Consider the following 18,457-nt stretch of genomic DNA (forward strand, 5'->3'; position numbering starts at 1 on the left):
CATGGAGAGCTGCTTCTGACCTCATGGAGCCATCCCACCCTCTAGTCATGTGCACATGGCCGGCTGGAGCCTGTGTTGCCATGTGAAATATACTCATCTCAGATCCACTCTACCCTCTTTTACTACAGCAGGAGAAAAGACCCTCATTCCTCATACTCCCGTTCTTCCAGGACCCCTATGTGTAAGTCAGGACTTGAGTGAAAAAGACAACACAAGACATGAAGTGTGTTTATTAGGAACAACACTCCAAACACTCACAAATGGTTTTCACAAACACTTAGCCTAGGCTGGAACACAAAAGGATATCACAACAGAGTCCATTGGATTTTGCTTGCTTACATCACCAAAGACTGTACATGGCAGTTAATTTTCAGGCTGTAAAAACTACATCTATGGCACCAACAAGGAATTTAAAAACAAGTTGGATTTCAAAGTGCCCCAAATGCCAAAAACTGAAAGTACTATCAAACGGGTCTCCAAATAAGTCTAGGATGCTGTGATGCAGGCCTGTCCGTATACCTCCCTGGGCCCTCAGCACTGATGGTGCTACCTACAGGCCTCTGCTCATTTCCCATAAACATACCTCACCATCCCAGGACAACAAAGGAATGCCATGTAAGAAACAAACAAGACTGATTATCTCCTACCACAAACAGGAATACAGAAAACATGGGGCCAGATTCAGCAACACAGACAGGTTAGTGATGTTTCGAGAGGGCTCTCCCAGGCACTGAGATGCAGCTTAGAAATATGCTGGAGTAAGCTCTGTCTTCCCATCTGTGGTTACCACCTGGATTAGGCTTCCTGAGTTTGGCCGTTTGTTCCCAGTGATCCAGTCATGGAAGGTTCTAGAATAACAAGAGATATGTTATACTTTTAAAGCATTCTTTGGGCACATACTAATATTCATACTGGTAGCCTTGGGTGTGAAGGGTGGTTTCTAGAAGGGACTGTGAGAAAGCCACTAGGCATCAGAGACATATACACAGGTCCCCAAAGAGCTCAGTACCTGACTCAGAATTAATGTAATCTTAGCTTTCAATTTTGCCTTTTTCTACATGGTCAAAATGCTTCACAACACAGTAGTATGATTTTAACTAACGAGACAATTTTAGACGATTAACTGTAAGAGACAGATATATGCACCAGACAGGCGTCCCTACAAGTTTTCCAGACTGCTGAGGACTCTGACATCCCAGGAGGTCAGTCTGACCCTTTAAATAAAAGGACATGCTATCTGCATATAACACACACATTCTCTCAGATGTTCCCCAAATCACCTCCAGACTATGGACAGTAACTTACATGACACATGTGCTATGTAATATACAGCAGTTAAAACTATACTGTCTTTAGGGAATGGCAACTGGGGTGGGGGGAGTCTCCACCTATTTAGCACTGAGCATATCCAGCGGTTTGATGTGAAGTTGGTTGAAGTGGCCATAAGCCAGCTTATGCTCTGTTCCTTCTCAAATTAAAAAAAAAAACAAACAAACTCGTCCTTCAATTTTAGCAAACATGCCTTGGGTGCTCAAAACAAGTTGTAAAGAAGCAGGCTGTTACAGAAAAGTGTATTGGGACTTAAAGCAACCAGATGATTGCGGAGGGCCAACTAAGTCTACCTGGACCACAAGGAAGACCCTGTCTATGACATTTAAAAAAAAAAAAAAAAACAGGGAGGAAAAAAGGCTCAAAGTTTTGTGTGAAAAAGCAAGGAGCAGATGACAATTTCTATCAGTGAGGCATTTACACTGGAGTCCCATCCACCTGAGGATCCAGTGTCAGGACCTCAAACCCTTAACCAGGAAGTACTTGGCTCTTGGGACACTGTGGTCCCAGTGTATAACCCTGAGGACTAGGTTAGACATTCAGTGGCCAGACACTTGGGTATCTTCTCTTGATATTGTACAAGCCAAGAAAGTGTATGGACTCAAAACCCAAAGCACTGATAAAAACACCCTGAAATACTGCCAACAGATTATGGTCCCATTTCTTAGCTTTCACTTTTGCCTTTTTCTACATGGTCAAAATGCTAGAGCTGAGCTGGGTGTCTGGGAAAAACAAAAAGTGACATTTGGGGATTTAAGGGTTTCTATTTTCATCACAGAAGTCTGTCTTGCCTTTGCCTTCCCAGGAGTGTGGAGTGGATGAGAGCGAAGGCATGCTTACCACAGGGGGTACAGAAGGTATCGTGCTCACAAGCATTTCAGACAAACTTCACACTAACTTGCCAAGCGAGTTTCAAGTAGGAAAACTGATTGCTAGAGCAAAGGGTGCCTGATACCCCATGTCGTGATTGGGTACTCAGGCCCAGGAGCCTCAGTGCTGGGTCCAGAGTCTAGATTCTAGGTTAATATGTCACTCACGCATTGTGGGAGCATTGGCCTTTAAGGAGAGATGGAAAAGCAACCACAAACCAAATCACGGTGTCTTCTCAACTTCCCTTCTCCAGCCTGTGTTAAAGCATGACTGCAGGCTCACCGTGGGGTGTGCAGGCCCACCCAGGCCTGCAGCCATACTGCCTAAGTAAGAGCCTGGCTTTGCTGGTCTTTGGGCAGGTTACTCAGTCTTAAATAAAAAGAATCTTCTATGAGCACTAAATAAAGTAATGGGAAGTGTCTGGGCTGGGCGGGTCAGGGGGCAAGGGTTCAGTTCAGTCACTATGCTTGCCACAAAAGCACAAGGATCTAATTTAGATCTCTGGAAAGTGCATTGAAGAAAAAAAAAAAAAGGCAGGCACAGCTGCACATGCCTATAATCCCTATACTGGCGAGGTGGAAGATATGAAGCCCTCTGGTGTTTATTCCAGCCAGTAGAGCCAGAACAGTGAGCTTCCAGTTACTGAGGGACTCTCATAGACTAAGGTGGAAGGGCTGCAGAGGTGACTCAGTGGGTAAGAGCTCACACTGCTCTTGTAGATGAGCCCAGTGCAGTTCCCAGCATGCACATCAGGCAGCTCAGAACCCCCTGGAATTCAAGCTCCAGGGACCATCTCCCCCCTAACTCCAGCCCCATGGACCTCCCAACACCTGCCTTCATGGGCACACATCCACAATCAGACACAGTGCATATAGAAATTTAAAAAAAAATACATCTTTTAAAAAATGGGAAATGGCTGAAGACACCCAATATTGATCACCTCTGATTCCCAATGCATGCATGCACACACACACACACACACACAACTAGTAGAAAGGGTTTAGAATAGTGCTTAGTATATAACTAGCACTATGCGGTTAAACATAAGTAGAAGTTCTCTCTATTTAATTTAAATGACTTGTAACAGTAGGTCAGAACTGCAAACACCGAGTACAGACATCAAAGCAGCTATGACATTGGCACCATGGGGAAGGTCACCTATAGGAACAGACGGTGACCTAGCCATCTCATGTCCAGGCAGCACCTGACTGTGGTAGGTGCCCAATGAACCTAGACTTATTAAAGCAGGCTTTAAGGAACTGAGATCAAAGGGACACCATAAAGAAAGACCTAGTCTTTCTCCAGGGAGCTTTCAAACTGTGTCCAGGTTCACTAACAGTTGACGAGGATTTTGAAAATGAAGGCATACATCAGTGGCTCAGCATCGATTGAGTCATGAGACTGACTTCCTCCTGTCTTCCTGCCTCCGAGTTGCTCCTGGATACACTACCAGTTTATAAGGAGGAGATGGGGCTGACAGAACACGTGGGTCACACACTGCCAAGTGTGTAACACACACAATCCTGCTTCCTTCTCATCATGGACCCTCGTTACACAGGCGAGCAGTCTGTATGCTAGGACACTTTACAGATATGCATACTTTGGTAGGACAGGGATAAGAAATAGAGTCAGGACTCATAGCAGGGCTATTAACCCCTTCATATAACTGCTCTTCTCCTAGACCAGCTGCCTCAGGCCCTCAGAGCCCCAGACCTTCACCCAGGGTCACTGAGAGTCCCCAAAGGGCAGGGAACAGAGCCTGGGGGCTGCTTAGTCACCCCCTTTCCTGTGATACTCACTCCACCAGGAACTCTAAGGGTGTCCAGGAGCTGAAGTCTGCCTCAGGCATTGATTTCCTGTTCATTGGGGTATCCAGGGTAACGCTGCAATGTAGAGATAAGTGTGTCATTTGTGCATCGTCTTCATAATAACAGGAGTCTGGTTCTTGACCATGAAAAGACAAACACAGCACTGCCACAGGGAGCCTCTGGCACTGAGAGTGACATTTACATGGAGAGATCAGACAAGATAATCAGAGACCAGCAAGCTGTCCACATTAACAAAAATCACAGCTGAGGGGAATCCAATAAGGCTCTTGGTGGCTTATACTTGGGGCAGACAGAAAGAAAACAGGGTGAGTCACATTTTACCTTTATGTCAAACACAGCCTTATCAAAGGCAAGTGCCTCATTAAAGCCTCCAATACTCTCTAAAATGTGGCAGATTCACTTCTAAAGATTTATGTGAAATAATATTCCTCAAAACATCAAAATGGTAAAATGTCATTTTTAACCATATGGCTGCCTTCCAGGAAATTTATGATATTCAGGAAGAAAATACAGAACTGGCTCAACACATTCGGCCATCAGTCAGAACAACCAGAGGGCAGCTCAGCCATCGAAACCTCACAAGTGAAGGACTGGAAAGCTAGCCAGTCCCGGTGCTGCCCCGGGAGCCCTTACAGCACAGAACGCAAGAGGCAAGCCAGTTGGCACTAGAATTCTTCCACTGAGAAACAACATGCCATGCCCAAGGCAGCAGCCTCGACCTGAGACAGACAGCTGACTGGGGATTTGCTTCCTGTCAGTTAGAAATGTCCCTGTGCATTCCCACAATCTCCTACAGAACTTCCCCAGGCTGCTGCACATGCCTGGCTCTACATGCACACTGACCTTATAGCAATGTGAAAACACAACTATATAAAGAAGAATAAAGTGTGTAGATAGATACTTGAAAAGTAAGAGTGGGCTTGAAAAGAAGGCACAAAAGATGAAAAAAGATAGATCCGTCCTCAAAACAGATGAATGTCTGAGATACTGCTACTGGCTGAATGTGCCTCCCAGGTCAGAGTCTTAGGTTGAAACCGAGCCTGTAGGGTAACAAGAGTAGGGCCTTTAAGAGATAATTAGGTCAGGGTGTGGCCCCATCGATGGATGGGGCACTGAAAGAAGGGCCTGAGAGAGCCCCTTTGACCTCCTACCATATGACAGTAGAGAGGTATCATCTAGGAACAGGCTCTCACCAGACACCAACCCTGCTGGCACCCTGTCCTTGGACTTTCCAGCCTATACAACTGTGATGTACAATGCTGTGGCTTATAAAATACCCAATCTAGGGTGTTTTGTACAGTAGCAAGAATACAGACAGGAGCTTAAGGGTCTTCAGTGTCACACACTCAAAGCCCTGATAGAAAGAGCCTCTCAAACCGTCAGCACTCAGAGGTGGACAAGATGTAAGCAATGGGACTCCCGTTCCATGCACTTACGGGAGCACAGCAATGGCAGCAGCCCCGGGGGGCATGCCACTGTTCTTCCCTGCAAGGCTCTGGCAGAGCTGATGGACGGCTCCCTTGGCCATGCCATAGCCGATCATCCCTGGGAAAGAGGAGAAAACAGCTGGTTACATCAATGTCAGATGCTATAGCTCCTCAACCTCTCTGTCCCCTTAGAACTCTAGCCACAGCTGTGTCCTTTAGCATGGTACCTCCACTAGCCCTGCCAGAATAACAGCAAACAGAGCAAAGTGATGGGACAGCTAGGCCTCTGGCCAGTTTGCAAAAATGCAGGTTTTTAAAGGGCACAGTGCCACAAGCTATTCCCCTTCTTCAGGTGACACGGAGGAGTACAAAGAATCCTAGGAGTTTTTTGTTTTGTTTGTTTGTTTGTTTGTTTGTTTTTTGGTTTTTTGAGACAGGGTTTCTCTATATAGCCCTGGTTGTCCTGGAACTCACTTTGTAGACCAGGCTGGCCTCGAACTCAGAAATTCACCTGCCTCTGCCTCCTAAATGCTGGGATTAAAGGCGTGAGCCACCACGCCCGTTTTTTTTTTTTTAAAGACAGGTTCTCATTATGTTGTTCTGGCTAGACAAGAACCAGCTATGTAGAATACACTTGGCCTCAAACTTGCAGCTATCCTACCTCTGCCTATGAATTACTGTCATGAGCTACCATGCCCAACTTCAGAAAAAGGCATTCAATGTATTTTTTAAACTACTTTATTTATTTATTTATTTATTTATTTATTTATTTATTGTGTGTGTGTGTCTGTGTGTGTATGTGACTATGCACATGTACACACATCATAGCACATGTATGGAAATCAGAGGACAGCTTGTAGACGTTGTTTTTTTCCTTCTACCATGAGAGTCCTAAGGATCAAATTCAGGTCATCAGGCTTGGTGGAAAATGCCTTTTCCCACAGAGCCCATCTCCCCAGCCCTCAATACATTTTTATTTATACGAACATGATAGTCATGGTGGCACAGACCTCCCATCCCAGCAATTGGAGTATGAGTTCAAGTCCATCCCAAGATACGGAGGATGCACTCTGCTCCAAAACATAAAAAATGCTTTTAATATAAAAATGTGTGTCTAGAAAGAGTGTGGTTGGCTGCACATAAGATCACATATAGAATGCTTCTGGATGCCTGAAGTCTATGACTAACTGTACCTGGGGAGTGCTGTAGGGATCAGGCACTTGAGCAGGCGCCAACCTCCCTATTAAGTGTATGTCTTTCAGCCCCATGTGAAATTTCCTATATATGCTGGTGAAAACGAGCTAATAAAATTACACTAATAAAAATAAGACATTGCCATCCACTTTCTCCCTAAGTTCTACTCATCCCTTGGACACATCAGCTCCTCCATACAACATTTCCAGGGACAGAATCTTCTCTATTCTCTCTTTTTCCCCCATTTCTCCCCTTGACTCATCCAGGGTATTTGCTTAGAAAGTAATTTAGCAGCACAGGTTCCCTGCTCCCTGCTGCTGTGGCAGGCCCTCAACACCCTGCCAACAGTCAATATATGAACCAGATCAATCTGCCATCTGCCAGCTCACTCCTCACTTCCCAGCCAGGAAGTCTCAGAAAAGCCACCTAAAATCACTCAGGTTTATCTCAACTGTAATCAAGAGACAGTCACTTTCATATCTTCCAGGTACCTCTCTCTGATAAACAAAAGAACATTACACATAGAATTCCAAAAATCTTATACTTCAAAAATAAATGGACCAATGTGCAATGTGCATAAAAAGCTGCACATGTTCAGGGTGTCCCATTTGAGCCCATCTTGACACAAGTACACAGGCCTCCTTCAGCTTCCTCTCCCACAACAGCTCACTGAGGCTCTAAGTGAAGTCAGAGATGCTCTGTCACAGACGGTCTGCAAGTGTAATAGCTCAAGAGGCATCCCAAGTCCAGGGAGGTGGGATTCGCAGTCCAGTCCAGGAACCAATCAGTGATCAGCTTCAGCAACATCAGATTGCCAAAGAAGGTCAAGGTCTCAAGAAGTTACTTAGAGAGGGATTTCACCATCCTCCTTTCTCTGTCTTATCAGAGGGCAGGGAGCCAATGGTTTAAAAATACAACAAACTCAGCAAAGCACAGGGAGCGCTCTACCTCTCCACTCCCAACGCTGTAACAGCTGGGAAGCTCTGAAAGGAAAGAAATGAGCACCAAGCAACCCAAGAATAATTCAACAGGACTACACAGATTCGACGAGGTTGTCTGGGTTAGGTCCTTTGCAAAAGACTTTTTAAAAGTACGGACAACTACAATGAACACTTTCTTCCAAATTATAATGTGATCATATGGTCCCTTAAAAGTGGCTTCCAAACACAGCACAGGATGGCTGCAGAGCAGAAGGGTCATTCAGAGGAACCATCACGTCGAACTATCTGCACTTATAAACCAATGGAAATGGGAAACTGCTTTGTCTTTTAGAAAAATTAGTCTTTCAGTCCCAAGGTTTTGTTTTTGAAATGTCAACCTATTACTCATTTCTCTGTTTACTTTCTAGTGCCGCTGCCCTATGTTCCGTTTAATAAAAAGCAGCTCTCAAGCAGAAAGACACCTAACATTTACACAGCTTTAATTAGCAATAGCCACGGACCTGTTAGCTCTTGTGCCCTGCGAAATGCAATGAACAGCAAGAAATTACTAATGAGCAAGAGACTCAGGGTTCAAAGAGTTTCATTTAAAATTGAGAAGGGGCCCCAAGATCTCTACTACTTAGATTTTCAAAGGAATACATTTTAAACCCAAGCAATACAGATAAGACTGCTTTCCAGCTGGAGAGATGGCTCAGCGGTTAAGAGCACTGACTGCTCTCCAAAGGTCCTGAGTTCAAATCCCAGCAACCACATGGTGGCTTACAACCTCATAAAATAAATAAAATTTAAAAAAAAATCCACAATGAGGAAAGAATTTAAAAAAAAAAAAAAAAAAAAGACTGCTTTCCACCAATCTGTCACCTACTTAAATTCCTCTAGCCTTGGCCCTAAATGAATGTACAAAATGCACCCATCCCCCAAATGGGTGCTGTCCTAATCCTAAATTCAGAAAGGTACTGTGTATCTAGAGACAAGGTCTTTAAAGTGGTAATTAAGTTAAAGTAGGATCGTTAGGGTGTGACCCTCATCTAGAATGACCAAGGTGTTTCTAAGGGGTAGAACTTAGGACACAGACACACAAGGCAATGACTATCTAGAGTGCAAGAAGGCAGCCATCTATAAGCCAATGAGTGAGGAGTAAGGCCTCAGAACCAACCTACCAACATCCTGGTCTTGGATATCTCATCTCTAGAACTGTTAGGAAGCATGTGTTTGTTGTTTGATCAAGCCAAGGCATGGCAGCCCCAACAAACATATACAGGGAATAAGAAATGCAAAAGAAAGGGTCTTTGTGGTGGCACATACTAGAAACAATCAGGGGTTTTCTCCAAAGTATATTCACTACATATTAATTAAATAATTATGGACAATTCATTTAATTCTCTAAATTTTGTTTTCCTAACCAAGGAATTGAAAAGGTAATAAAGATTCAATAAATACATGTGTGAAGTGGAAAGTATGTATAATAATACTTGATATTTCATATGAATATAGTAAGCTCTAACATGTGGTAGGCACTATATGTCTATATGTCAGCAACTTTGTGGTTGCTCTTAAGTTAGATAATACAGTTTGCAATTAAAGAAACTGGCAAAAATTTGACCAGGAATCAGGGTCAAGAATCCATCTGCCAAGATTATTTCCCTGGGACAAGATTAAGAGTGCTCCTCACTCATAAGAGGATTCGGCATAAAAGGCAGTAGATCCACCCAATGGGAAAGTTCTTGTGGCACAAAGGGATTTGCACCTCCTCAACCCAGGATGTATCCATCTCTGCAGCAGGAGAATTATTCACACTGCACACATGGAAAATGAAGGCTTACCAGGAGTCCCATCCAAGGCAGCTTTGGCCCCAGCCAGGGTCAAGAGGCCTCCTTCCTTCAGGTGCTTTGTGGCCAAGTGGCTAGAGATAGTGGATGTCCACATACTCTGCTTCCACATCATGTCACAGTTTTTAAAAAGTGCTGAGGAATAGGACAAAAAAAAAATATATGAGCTCATCATTTCCAAAGAAGAACCCAGAAAGCAAGCTCAACTCACACTGCCTGCACTACAGGGACCCTCCAGAGCCTGCTGGTCTATCACAGCGTTTAATAAAAACAGCACAGGGCTCAATGGTGAGAGTTGCAGATTCAAACACAGGCCATACCGTCTCCCAAGGCTCAGCTTCCTCGCCTGCTAACTGCCAAAGTTTTAGCCAATAGACTTTAGCAAATAAGTCTGGGGTCAACAGACTCACCAGACTGTCATGGCTTTTAAAACCATGGCTTTAAAACCAAAAATGGTTTTACTTTATAAAAACGCTTAGATTAATAATAGGAATACCTATCCCTATTCTGGCTTTTACCAATGATAAAATTCCATGTTACTACTACCCCACAGCCATAAAAAGGGTCTTTACAGAGTTACATTTTCATGGATAAAACTTTCATGAGAGCCTTTAAGAGTCTGTAAAAGAGCACTGAAACAGTGACCACTTCATAGCTGTGTTGGCCTTCTGGCCCTGCCAGAGAGACTGGGAAGGAACAGGTGGTGACACTGTCACACTGTCAGCCTCCCCCACCCTAGCTCTCATGCTCTCTTGACCTCCCTCCTTTCACCACAGCATGATGCTGGAAGAAAATACCCACTAGACACCCGCCTGTGACTCTGGACTTCCCAGCCTATAGACCTATGAGCAGTCAGTCTCTACAAATCATCCACTGCTTTCACCACAAACCAAAGAAAGAGACGGAGCTGTGGCAAGGATCCCGAGAGACAAACAGAAAAGCAGCTGGCCTGCCGCTTCATGTATACCAGAGCTCTGTCAGCTAGATAAAGAGCAGAGCAATGATTAACTCAGAGAAGGACTCACACTTGGATTTGGCATTGCCCCCGGCCCATCCTCCAGCCACACAGAGAATTGCGTCCACCTTCTGGTCACCTAGGAGCTTTCCAACATCAGCAGTGACCTTAAACAAAAGAGGCAAAAAGATGTACAAACTGGAAGGTGAGTTTGCTTCTTTATAAGCTAGTTTACCAGCCGAGCAATTGGCCTGGAATATTAGATGGGAGAAGTTCTATACGTTTTAGATAGTAAAGTCAACCACCTCTCAATATGGCTTCCATAAAGTAGCACCTCTACATGAACATTCTATAGGGCAGGGACATAAGCACTCCCTGAAGCCAAATAATAAAGAAAGGGAGGGAAAGGGGTTTTAAGAACATCACTAGGGCCTTGTGACAAACAGGTGAAGTTTTGATATTGCCTTTCCATATTTTCTTCAGGAGTCACAAACTCATGATCCGAGAAGGTTCATTTCACTCACCCTCCCCCACCTCAAACAAAAAAACACTTTAACAAAGAAATATCACTAAAAACCAAAAGAGGAGAAAAAAAATCAACTGCAAAATGTAAGTATGTGCGGAGTACACAGAGTTCATTTCAATGGTCTCTATGTTTAAAATCTTCAAGCCCTGAGCATATACCACACACTCTCACTATCATTTATTAAAAGGGAAACCTGGCACACAGGCTATGTTGGCTGGCCACTGTGGCTCTTATTTGCTGGAATGTCTGAGGTAATGCCTCTGAGGTATTCAGAATGCTCCATTTTTTTTTTTGAAAACTCACACTAAGACCCAACATCTCTCCAGTGGCCTCTCCATGGAACCATTACTTCTTCTCTGAAGGCTATTGTCTCTGTAAAAGTAATGCTCAGCCAATGAAAGACAAGCTTTTCCTGCATACCCCACCTAATGCTTTCCTTTTAGACAGATTCTAGAACCCTGTGCCTTTTACTTAGCCAGGTATATTGTTTGTTGATCTTCCTCCTATGGCCCTGATCCATCCTATGGGCTCCTCCCTTCTTTCAGAAGCCAAGTCTCTCTGCTCAGAACCTGGACCCTGACTGAAAGAGGCTGTATTCACTCTTCACTCTCCACATATGCATGGGCCCAGCATCCATGCCATCCTGCCTACTCGTCAAGACGCTCATCAACGCTTTTAACCTTTCTTCATTCTTACAATAAGATAAGGCCAAATCCCAGCCTCTTATATTTTGCTCTCTGCCCAAGAATCTCCTAGAGATTCAATTCACTTCTCACTTCTAGAACTCTTGTCCCTAGCTGAATTTCTTGACCAAGAGACCAATTTCACATATGCTAAAATTAGAATTTCCTCTTCTGGTACCTCAAAATTAAAAACCAAGTATCATATAGTTGACTCAGAAATTCACAATGGAAAGGAAGGAAGAAGATCTATAGATTTATCATAAGGCATTTTGCCCTACTGATACATTCCATGTAGTCAAGTCTTAGGTGGGGAAACTTTGACATTCAAAAACCTATACGGTGGCTAGCAAGATGTCTCAGCAAATAAAACTGCTTCCTGCACAGACCTGTTAGCTGACTTAGACCCCTAGATCCAGTGGTGTAAGGCAAGAACTGCTTCCAAAAGTCACCCTCAGGTCTCCATACAACCATTATGGCATGAGCATCCACAATAACGTTCTCATTCATTCACTCACCTCCCCTTCTTCCTCCTCTCTGATAATAGCAATAACAATAATGATAATAAATAGATCAGTCCACACTGATATCAGAACTTATACTTAACAAGAACTGAGGAGACTCTAAAAACAGAACCCTCACCTAGAAGAGCTATGCCTTTCCAAGACCAGGCATTGCTCTTCACATGAGTTTTTCCTTTTATTACTTTATTCACACGACGTTAGTTTGTTTTGAGGCAGTATAGCTCACTACAGAAGAGCACAACTGTAAAGCCCACTGCCCAGGCTCAAACATTAGCTATGCCACTCTCCTACCTGTGTGACTTTATGCAAAGATCTTTCCCACATTTGGGATTTAAAACAGTCAAGGAACATGAAACCTCAGCCAGTGCTGAGACCACCGGAGAAAGCACAACAAAGCAGACCGACTTACAAACTAAGTTTGGGTCAGGAAACTGCTGCCCTAGCTGTAGCACCAACTAGCTTTTCAGACTGTCACTGGCTGAAACCGAGTGACCCCACTTGCCTCCCCATCCTGAAAACATTACTAATGCAGAGAAGGAGCTGGGGATTCCTTGGGAATGAGGGTGGGAACACAGGCCTGAGTCCTCCAGGCAGTGGGTCAGAGGCCTGCTCCAGATGCAGGACTGCTTAAGAACTCTGAGATACTCATATTAAGCTATCCATGAAATGGGCAATATCATCCCTTCTGAGGAGGAGTGGTATCTTGGGAAGAAGGGTGACATCACCATTTATTTACATGTCTCTAGAGTTTTATTGTTTTCCCTGTTTTATAATTTGTCCACAATTTCACAACTGAAAATACTAAGTTCTGTCAGTATTTATGCTTTGAACTAGCTTAACTTCACTTTTCAAAAGATACTTAACCACACTATTCTCATTAAATAGTAAAAACAAATTAATTTAAATAAGAAAACCTGAAGCCTACAATAAGGAAAAATCTAAGTAAGCCACAGTTAGCCAACAAAATAAAATTTTATACATCACCAAAGTGTTTAGGTGAGATAAAGTATTTAAACTAAAGGGTAAATTTTTTTTAAAAAGCTAACTATCAAATATAGAACATAAGACATGCAAAAAAAAAAAAAAATCACAGGACACACACAGGAAAGACGAGGACATTTGCCAAAATCAGCCAGTCAGAAATAGAGCCTAGAGTTTACTTTTTGTTGTTCAGGTTTTCTAAGTGATCCCCCAGAGGACTTTAGAATTGGCAGACAAAGAACACAGCCGGCGGAACCTTCCCTGGGCCTCTCCCGTCACAGCGAGGGATATTAGAATTACCTGGTCAGCCTGTTCTGTGAATGAATCCGTCATCTTAACAACCACGCTGGCGCTGGCCTCTTCGTTCTCCACCACATCGATGCTGGCTACCCACTGGGGCAAGGAAAACAGCTTCGGTCAAGAAGTGGTGGCTTGTGACTTCTCTAAAGAGCAACCCCCAGAAATGGGAGCAAAGAGACTTAAACTGAACGACACAGGACCAGAAATGTTTCCAGTTTGCAATTTGGTACTATGAAATGTTTGCATATACTTATCTTGGAGATGGGACTAAAGTCTAAACACAAAATTCACATGTTTAATATAATCTGTATAATTTTACATAGTACGTTAATAATCTTGACCATGCAACAGACTTCATTCATGGTATGAAACTTCCCATCTGGGGTATCATATAGCCCTTTAAAAGCGCAAGATTTAGAAACATTTCAGATCTTTGGATATTTACCATGTAAACAAAAACCCACTAGAGAAAGGTAATAACAACTGACCTCCCAGACATCCTTCAGGGACCACTGACTGCAGCCCAGGGTGCTCTGAACACCTTCCTTCCCCTTCCCTGCTGGACTCTGAAGGTCTAGAGACACCTGATCTCTGCCACCAAAACTTAAACCTGCGCCCATGGGAGACAGCTACAAACAATATGGAGTTGGAGGGGCAGGGATGGGCCACCCTGAGAATGACAGATGCTGAAATAGAAACTATGTGTCACATATTGTTACTCTTCTCATGTTATAAAGCCATTTCAAAATGTAAAACCCTTCCCAATTCACACCGCTTGGGTTCATAGAGATGATGGCTGGCCTATGAAAGACCCCTGCCCTCCAGCAGAGGCAAATGAGCCTTCAGTGCGGCCATCCGACTGAGGTATTAGCGTGGCAATCTTTTCCACCATACAAAGTGGGTGACTGATTAACAGGGTCAGTAAAAGTAAAATGATGTGGATGCTCAATACTCCATGGCAGAGTTTTACCCCAGAAACCTCCAGGTCCTTCAGACTGAAGACCCAGGTGTCAGTATCTACCTTTAAGAGCAATTACAGCCTTACTCAGCACTCATTACTTGTATACCACAAACCATGGGGAATAATACAAAGTCAGCTCCAACCAGCCCTCCCTTGGGTGCCAGGGAGGAGAGGGAACAGAATCCAGGCAAATCAATTAAATTAGCATATCAGACTCAATACAGGGGCCAAGGAGGAACAATGCTTACTGGCTGGCTCCCTGGCTCCTGTTCAGCTCCTTCCTAGCCATAGTGTCACCTAAGGCCTCCCATATCAACCATCCACCAAGACAAGCTCTCACAGACACGGACAGCCACGGGCAAATCGGCCTGTGCAATTCATCAGCTGAGGGTCCCTCTCTCAGGGTGACTCTGGATTGTCAATGTGACAATACAACCCAACCAGCTCAAGAGGATCAATGAAGTTAGAATCCACGAGAGCTGCTATGTAGGAGTACAGAGCCCGGTGGGGGCAGACACACCCCGCACCTTCAGTGCTGCCTGTCTCCACTCTCCAGTACACCAGTCTTCGAAGATTGTAGAAGACATCCAGTCTCCCAAGGATCTAAATAGGTCGTGGTATTATTCTTGTACCATACTTAAGCCAGAACAAAATCCTGTGTTCCTCTTTGTAGTCCCAGGAGATCCTTTGCTCAGGCTGTGCCGCTTCTGCTAACTAAACTCTCAGGAAGGTGCCCCAAACTCCAGGGCTTACTCTAGAAGTGTCCAGTGCTGAGCCATTCTGATCCCTGCTAAGAGGCTAGGGCCATGATCAGCTCTCTGCACTCACTTGCCACCATCTGAGGGGACACCTGACAAAGTAGGTGAAATATCCTTTACTAAGCAAAGACGTCAGCAGCTGCGGGGCTGAGCCTTCGACTACGCGTTCCAACAAGGCTAATAATATTGCCTGCAACACAGACTGCAGTGTCGGTAACAGCTAGCACTTAAACGGCGTTTACCTACTATCTCATTTACTCATCACGATTGGCCCAAGAATAAACAGGATCGTTAATGCTATTTTAATTTACAAGGGAACTGAGGCTAGCGGGAATTAGGGAAATCAATTCAAGGTCACTAGGCTAGTAACTTAGGGCAGCCCAATTCCAGAGTCTTCATTCTGCTTTTCCCCTCCCAGTTCGCCCACACCGCTCCACTTCCCTCCCGAGTCACGCTGGACCTTCCGGGCCTGGAGGAGGCCTAGGGAGCACCTACACCCCACGCTCTTTGCAGGGCAAAGGCCAGGCACCTGTGACCCAGAGCAGACCGGTGCGTGCGCGTGCAGCCTAGTCACGCGTGCACATGGCCGGCAGTCCCCGATCTCCCCGCTACTCCGAGAGCCTGCCGCTTGCAGCGGCCGTCACGCAGTGTTACCCAGTTGCGGGCCCGGAAGGCCTGTACGCAGCGCGAGCCCAGAGCGCCCCTGCCGCCGTACACCAGCACCCGGCGCGCCTCGCCTGAAGCCGCCATCCTGCTCCTGACAGACTCCCGCGGTACTGAACGCCGAGCCCAAACGCACTTCGAGGCTCACAGCTTCCCTGAGAAGAACTCAGGAAGGTTGCCTAGAACACCCGCCCTGCCTGTGCTCCGCCCCCAAAGCTCCGCCTCGAGGTGGAGACGGAGACATTGCAGAGCCACGCCTCCTGCTTCGGCCAATAGGAGCGCGAAAGCCGGAGCGCGTGATCTCGACTTGCCCCGCCTACTTTCCACGCCCTAAAACTAAGATACAGTAAACCACGCCTTTCTCCTGTGGACCTTTAGAAACTAAGCCGCGAGACACACGCTCTCTACTGCGCCCCGCCCATCTGCCCCGCCTTCACCTCCCTGGAGCCAATAGGAGTGTAACAACCTAGGCGCGTGCTCTAAGCTGTGCCCTGCCCACCTGCCCCGCCTCCTCTTGTAGCCCAGTAGGCGCGCAGCACGCTCTTTGCAGTGCAGTGAACCCTACCTAGGGCGCGGACAGATGCTAGGTTCCGCCCTCAGGCAGGGAGTTTTCTGGAGCGCCACCACGCAGCCAGAAGCAAGGGTTTATTAGAGCAGAAGCTGCTGGGCTCAAATTAGTGAAAGTAATTACAGATACAAACAGACCACAATATTTTAACTCCCAAGTAAGACATGAACTTTGACCCCATTGTATAATAGCTGCATGGCCTAAGCGACTTCAATTGTTTTGTGCTGTGCGTCCGTTTCCTAGCAAATAAAATGTGAATAATAGGCTGTGCCTAGAGTTGGAGAAAAGAGTATAAAAGGTACATCGAGTAGTGCACAGCTATTAGCCTAATCAATACTGGTTATTAAAATTCCCTGAGCATCTTAGAAGTCTGTTCCATTTGATCAAAAGGAGGACAACTGTGTAAGAGGGGTCACATTTAAAAGTGAAAATCTGCCAAAACAGTAATACAGAATGTGTAGTGCTCTGAAGTTTAAACCTTTCCATTTCTTGAATTAGTGCCTTTAAAACAAAGAATATGATGGGGAGCTACTACTATATTTAAAATAGTATTAGTATATAGCACAACAGCTTTTGATCTGGTAGGGGCACAAATTTCCACTGTCAGGACCTGTGCTATCCAAGGTAGAATTGTTGAGAAGTCTGAGGAGAGAGAAAGGTACAGTGCCCTCCACAGGTCAGGCACTGCTTCACACAATGTGTGTGTGCGCGAGTTCACTTTCCTGTACACAACAATCCTAGAGCTGGCTGTAAAAACTAGCATGGGAGTCTCAGACACCTGCCTAAGGAGAGCAACCCTGAACCTGGTCTTTGATAATTAAGAGTTGCTCTTGACCACCACTTCAGTCAGCATGGCATGAGTTTGCTAGAACTCAGGTGTGACACACCCCACCCCCCAGAATTCTTCTGAAAACCTCAAAACATTGAAATTTAATATAAGTTCATCATTTAATTCAGATCTATGACTCCGAGGTATTAAGTATATCCTATCCTCTCATTCCGAGTGTTAAAATAAGAATGCCAGCTAACATTATTTGCCATGAATTAATGTGCCGGGCAGTCTTCCAGAGCTCTTGTGTGTACTGTCTCATTTATTGGCAGATAAACATTTTCTACTTCCAGAACACTGTGGGAACGTTGAACTGCCATACTTCGAAGACCTACATTCCAGCCCAGCATCTGCATTGCTTTGCCCATAAGGAAAACAATGGCCCACAAGGTTGCTGGAGCATCAGAGATGCTAAATCCCACGCCAAAGCCCTTTGTACCTGGTAGAGCACCCCAACAGGCTTCAGAATGCTGTTCTTTATTTCCCTATGGAGAAGCCACCGTAGCGAGTCCCCTCACCAGTGGGAATCGTGTCACTCCTATAACATGCTCACAAGTCTCCATGAGAGAATCCCAAGGTTCCCACTGACCAACAATGAAACTTGAGAAGCCCCTCCAGGGATAAGTGACAACACTGGAGAGTTTACTGTGCCACTTTTACCTAGCTTTGCTCCCCAAGGTTTTCACAGAATGGCTTTTGCCAGTCTCACAGGACACCTACATTCAGCAAGACAGTGAAGGTCACAATTCTAAAAGCCTAAGTATAAAACAGAGAATAGAAATTTTTCATTCCTGGGGTCTACAGATTATAGAAAGAGACAGAGGGGCTTGCTGGAAATAAGGGATCCAGAGGAAGTGGGAAGGGAATAAGAAAGGGAAAGGGGTGAAGAATATGATCAAAGTAACATTATATGCATGTATAAAGTCACCAATGAGATAGATATAGGTACATACATACACACAGATACATAGATAGATAGATAGATAGATAGATAGATAGATAGATAGATAGATACAGAGAGATATAAATAGATGAAAGATAGATGATAGATATAGATATATACATGCACAGATATACATAGATGATAGATATATGTACATACACAGATATAGATACATACATACACAAAGATCTAGATAGATAGATAGATAGATAGATAGATAGATAGATAGATAGATGAAAGAAAGAAAGAAAGAAAGAAAGAAAGAAAGAAAGAGAGAGAGAGAGAAAGAGAGAGAGAGAGAAAGGAAGGAAGGAAGGAAGAAAGAAAGAAAGAAAGAAAGAAAGAAAGAA

The 18,457-nt window shown here is 44.6% G+C and overlaps 1 protein-coding gene across 1 annotated transcript; it reads right to left on the reverse strand.

Moving 5' to 3' along the window:
* Window positions 1–212: 212 nt before the first annotated feature.
* Qdpr (quinoid dihydropteridine reductase) lies at window positions 213–15,971 on the reverse strand. Its single transcript, XM_021161951.2, has 7 exons — window positions 15,759–15,971; window positions 13,386–13,478; window positions 10,445–10,541; window positions 9,414–9,554; window positions 5,465–5,573; window positions 3,999–4,082; window positions 213–848 (listed from the first exon to the last, which is right to left on the reverse strand). The coding sequence occupies exons 1-7, from the start codon at window positions 15,852–15,854 to the stop codon at window positions 743–745; spliced, it is 726 nt and encodes a 241-aa protein (XP_021017610.1). The 5' UTR covers window positions 15,855–15,971; the 3' UTR covers window positions 213–742.
* Between the last annotated feature and the right edge of the window lie 2,486 nt (window positions 15,972–18,457).

The sequence above is a fragment of the Mus caroli genome, chromosome 5, assembly GCF_900094665.2.
Source record: "Mus caroli chromosome 5, CAROLI_EIJ_v1.1, whole genome shotgun sequence".
NCBI classification, from domain to species: Eukaryota; Metazoa; Chordata; class Mammalia; order Rodentia; family Muridae; genus Mus; species Mus caroli.

What these genes read in the sequence shown, in the direction of transcription:
- Qdpr (XM_021161951.2), bottom strand. Translation starts at nt 15,854, where the DNA reads ATGGCGGCTTCAGGCGAGGCGCGCCGGGTGCTGGTGTACGGCGGCAGG. An exon ending in GCTGCCATTGCTGTGCTCCC is followed by an intron (nt 4,083 to 5,464) that starts GTAAGTGCATGG and finishes TCTACATTGCAG; the next exon opens with CGTTACCCTGGATACCCCAA. An exon ending in CCCTTAGAGTTCCTGGTGGA is followed by an intron (nt 849 to 3,998) that starts GTGAGTATCACA and finishes TTGTTATTCTAG; the next exon opens with AACCTTCCATGACTGGATCA.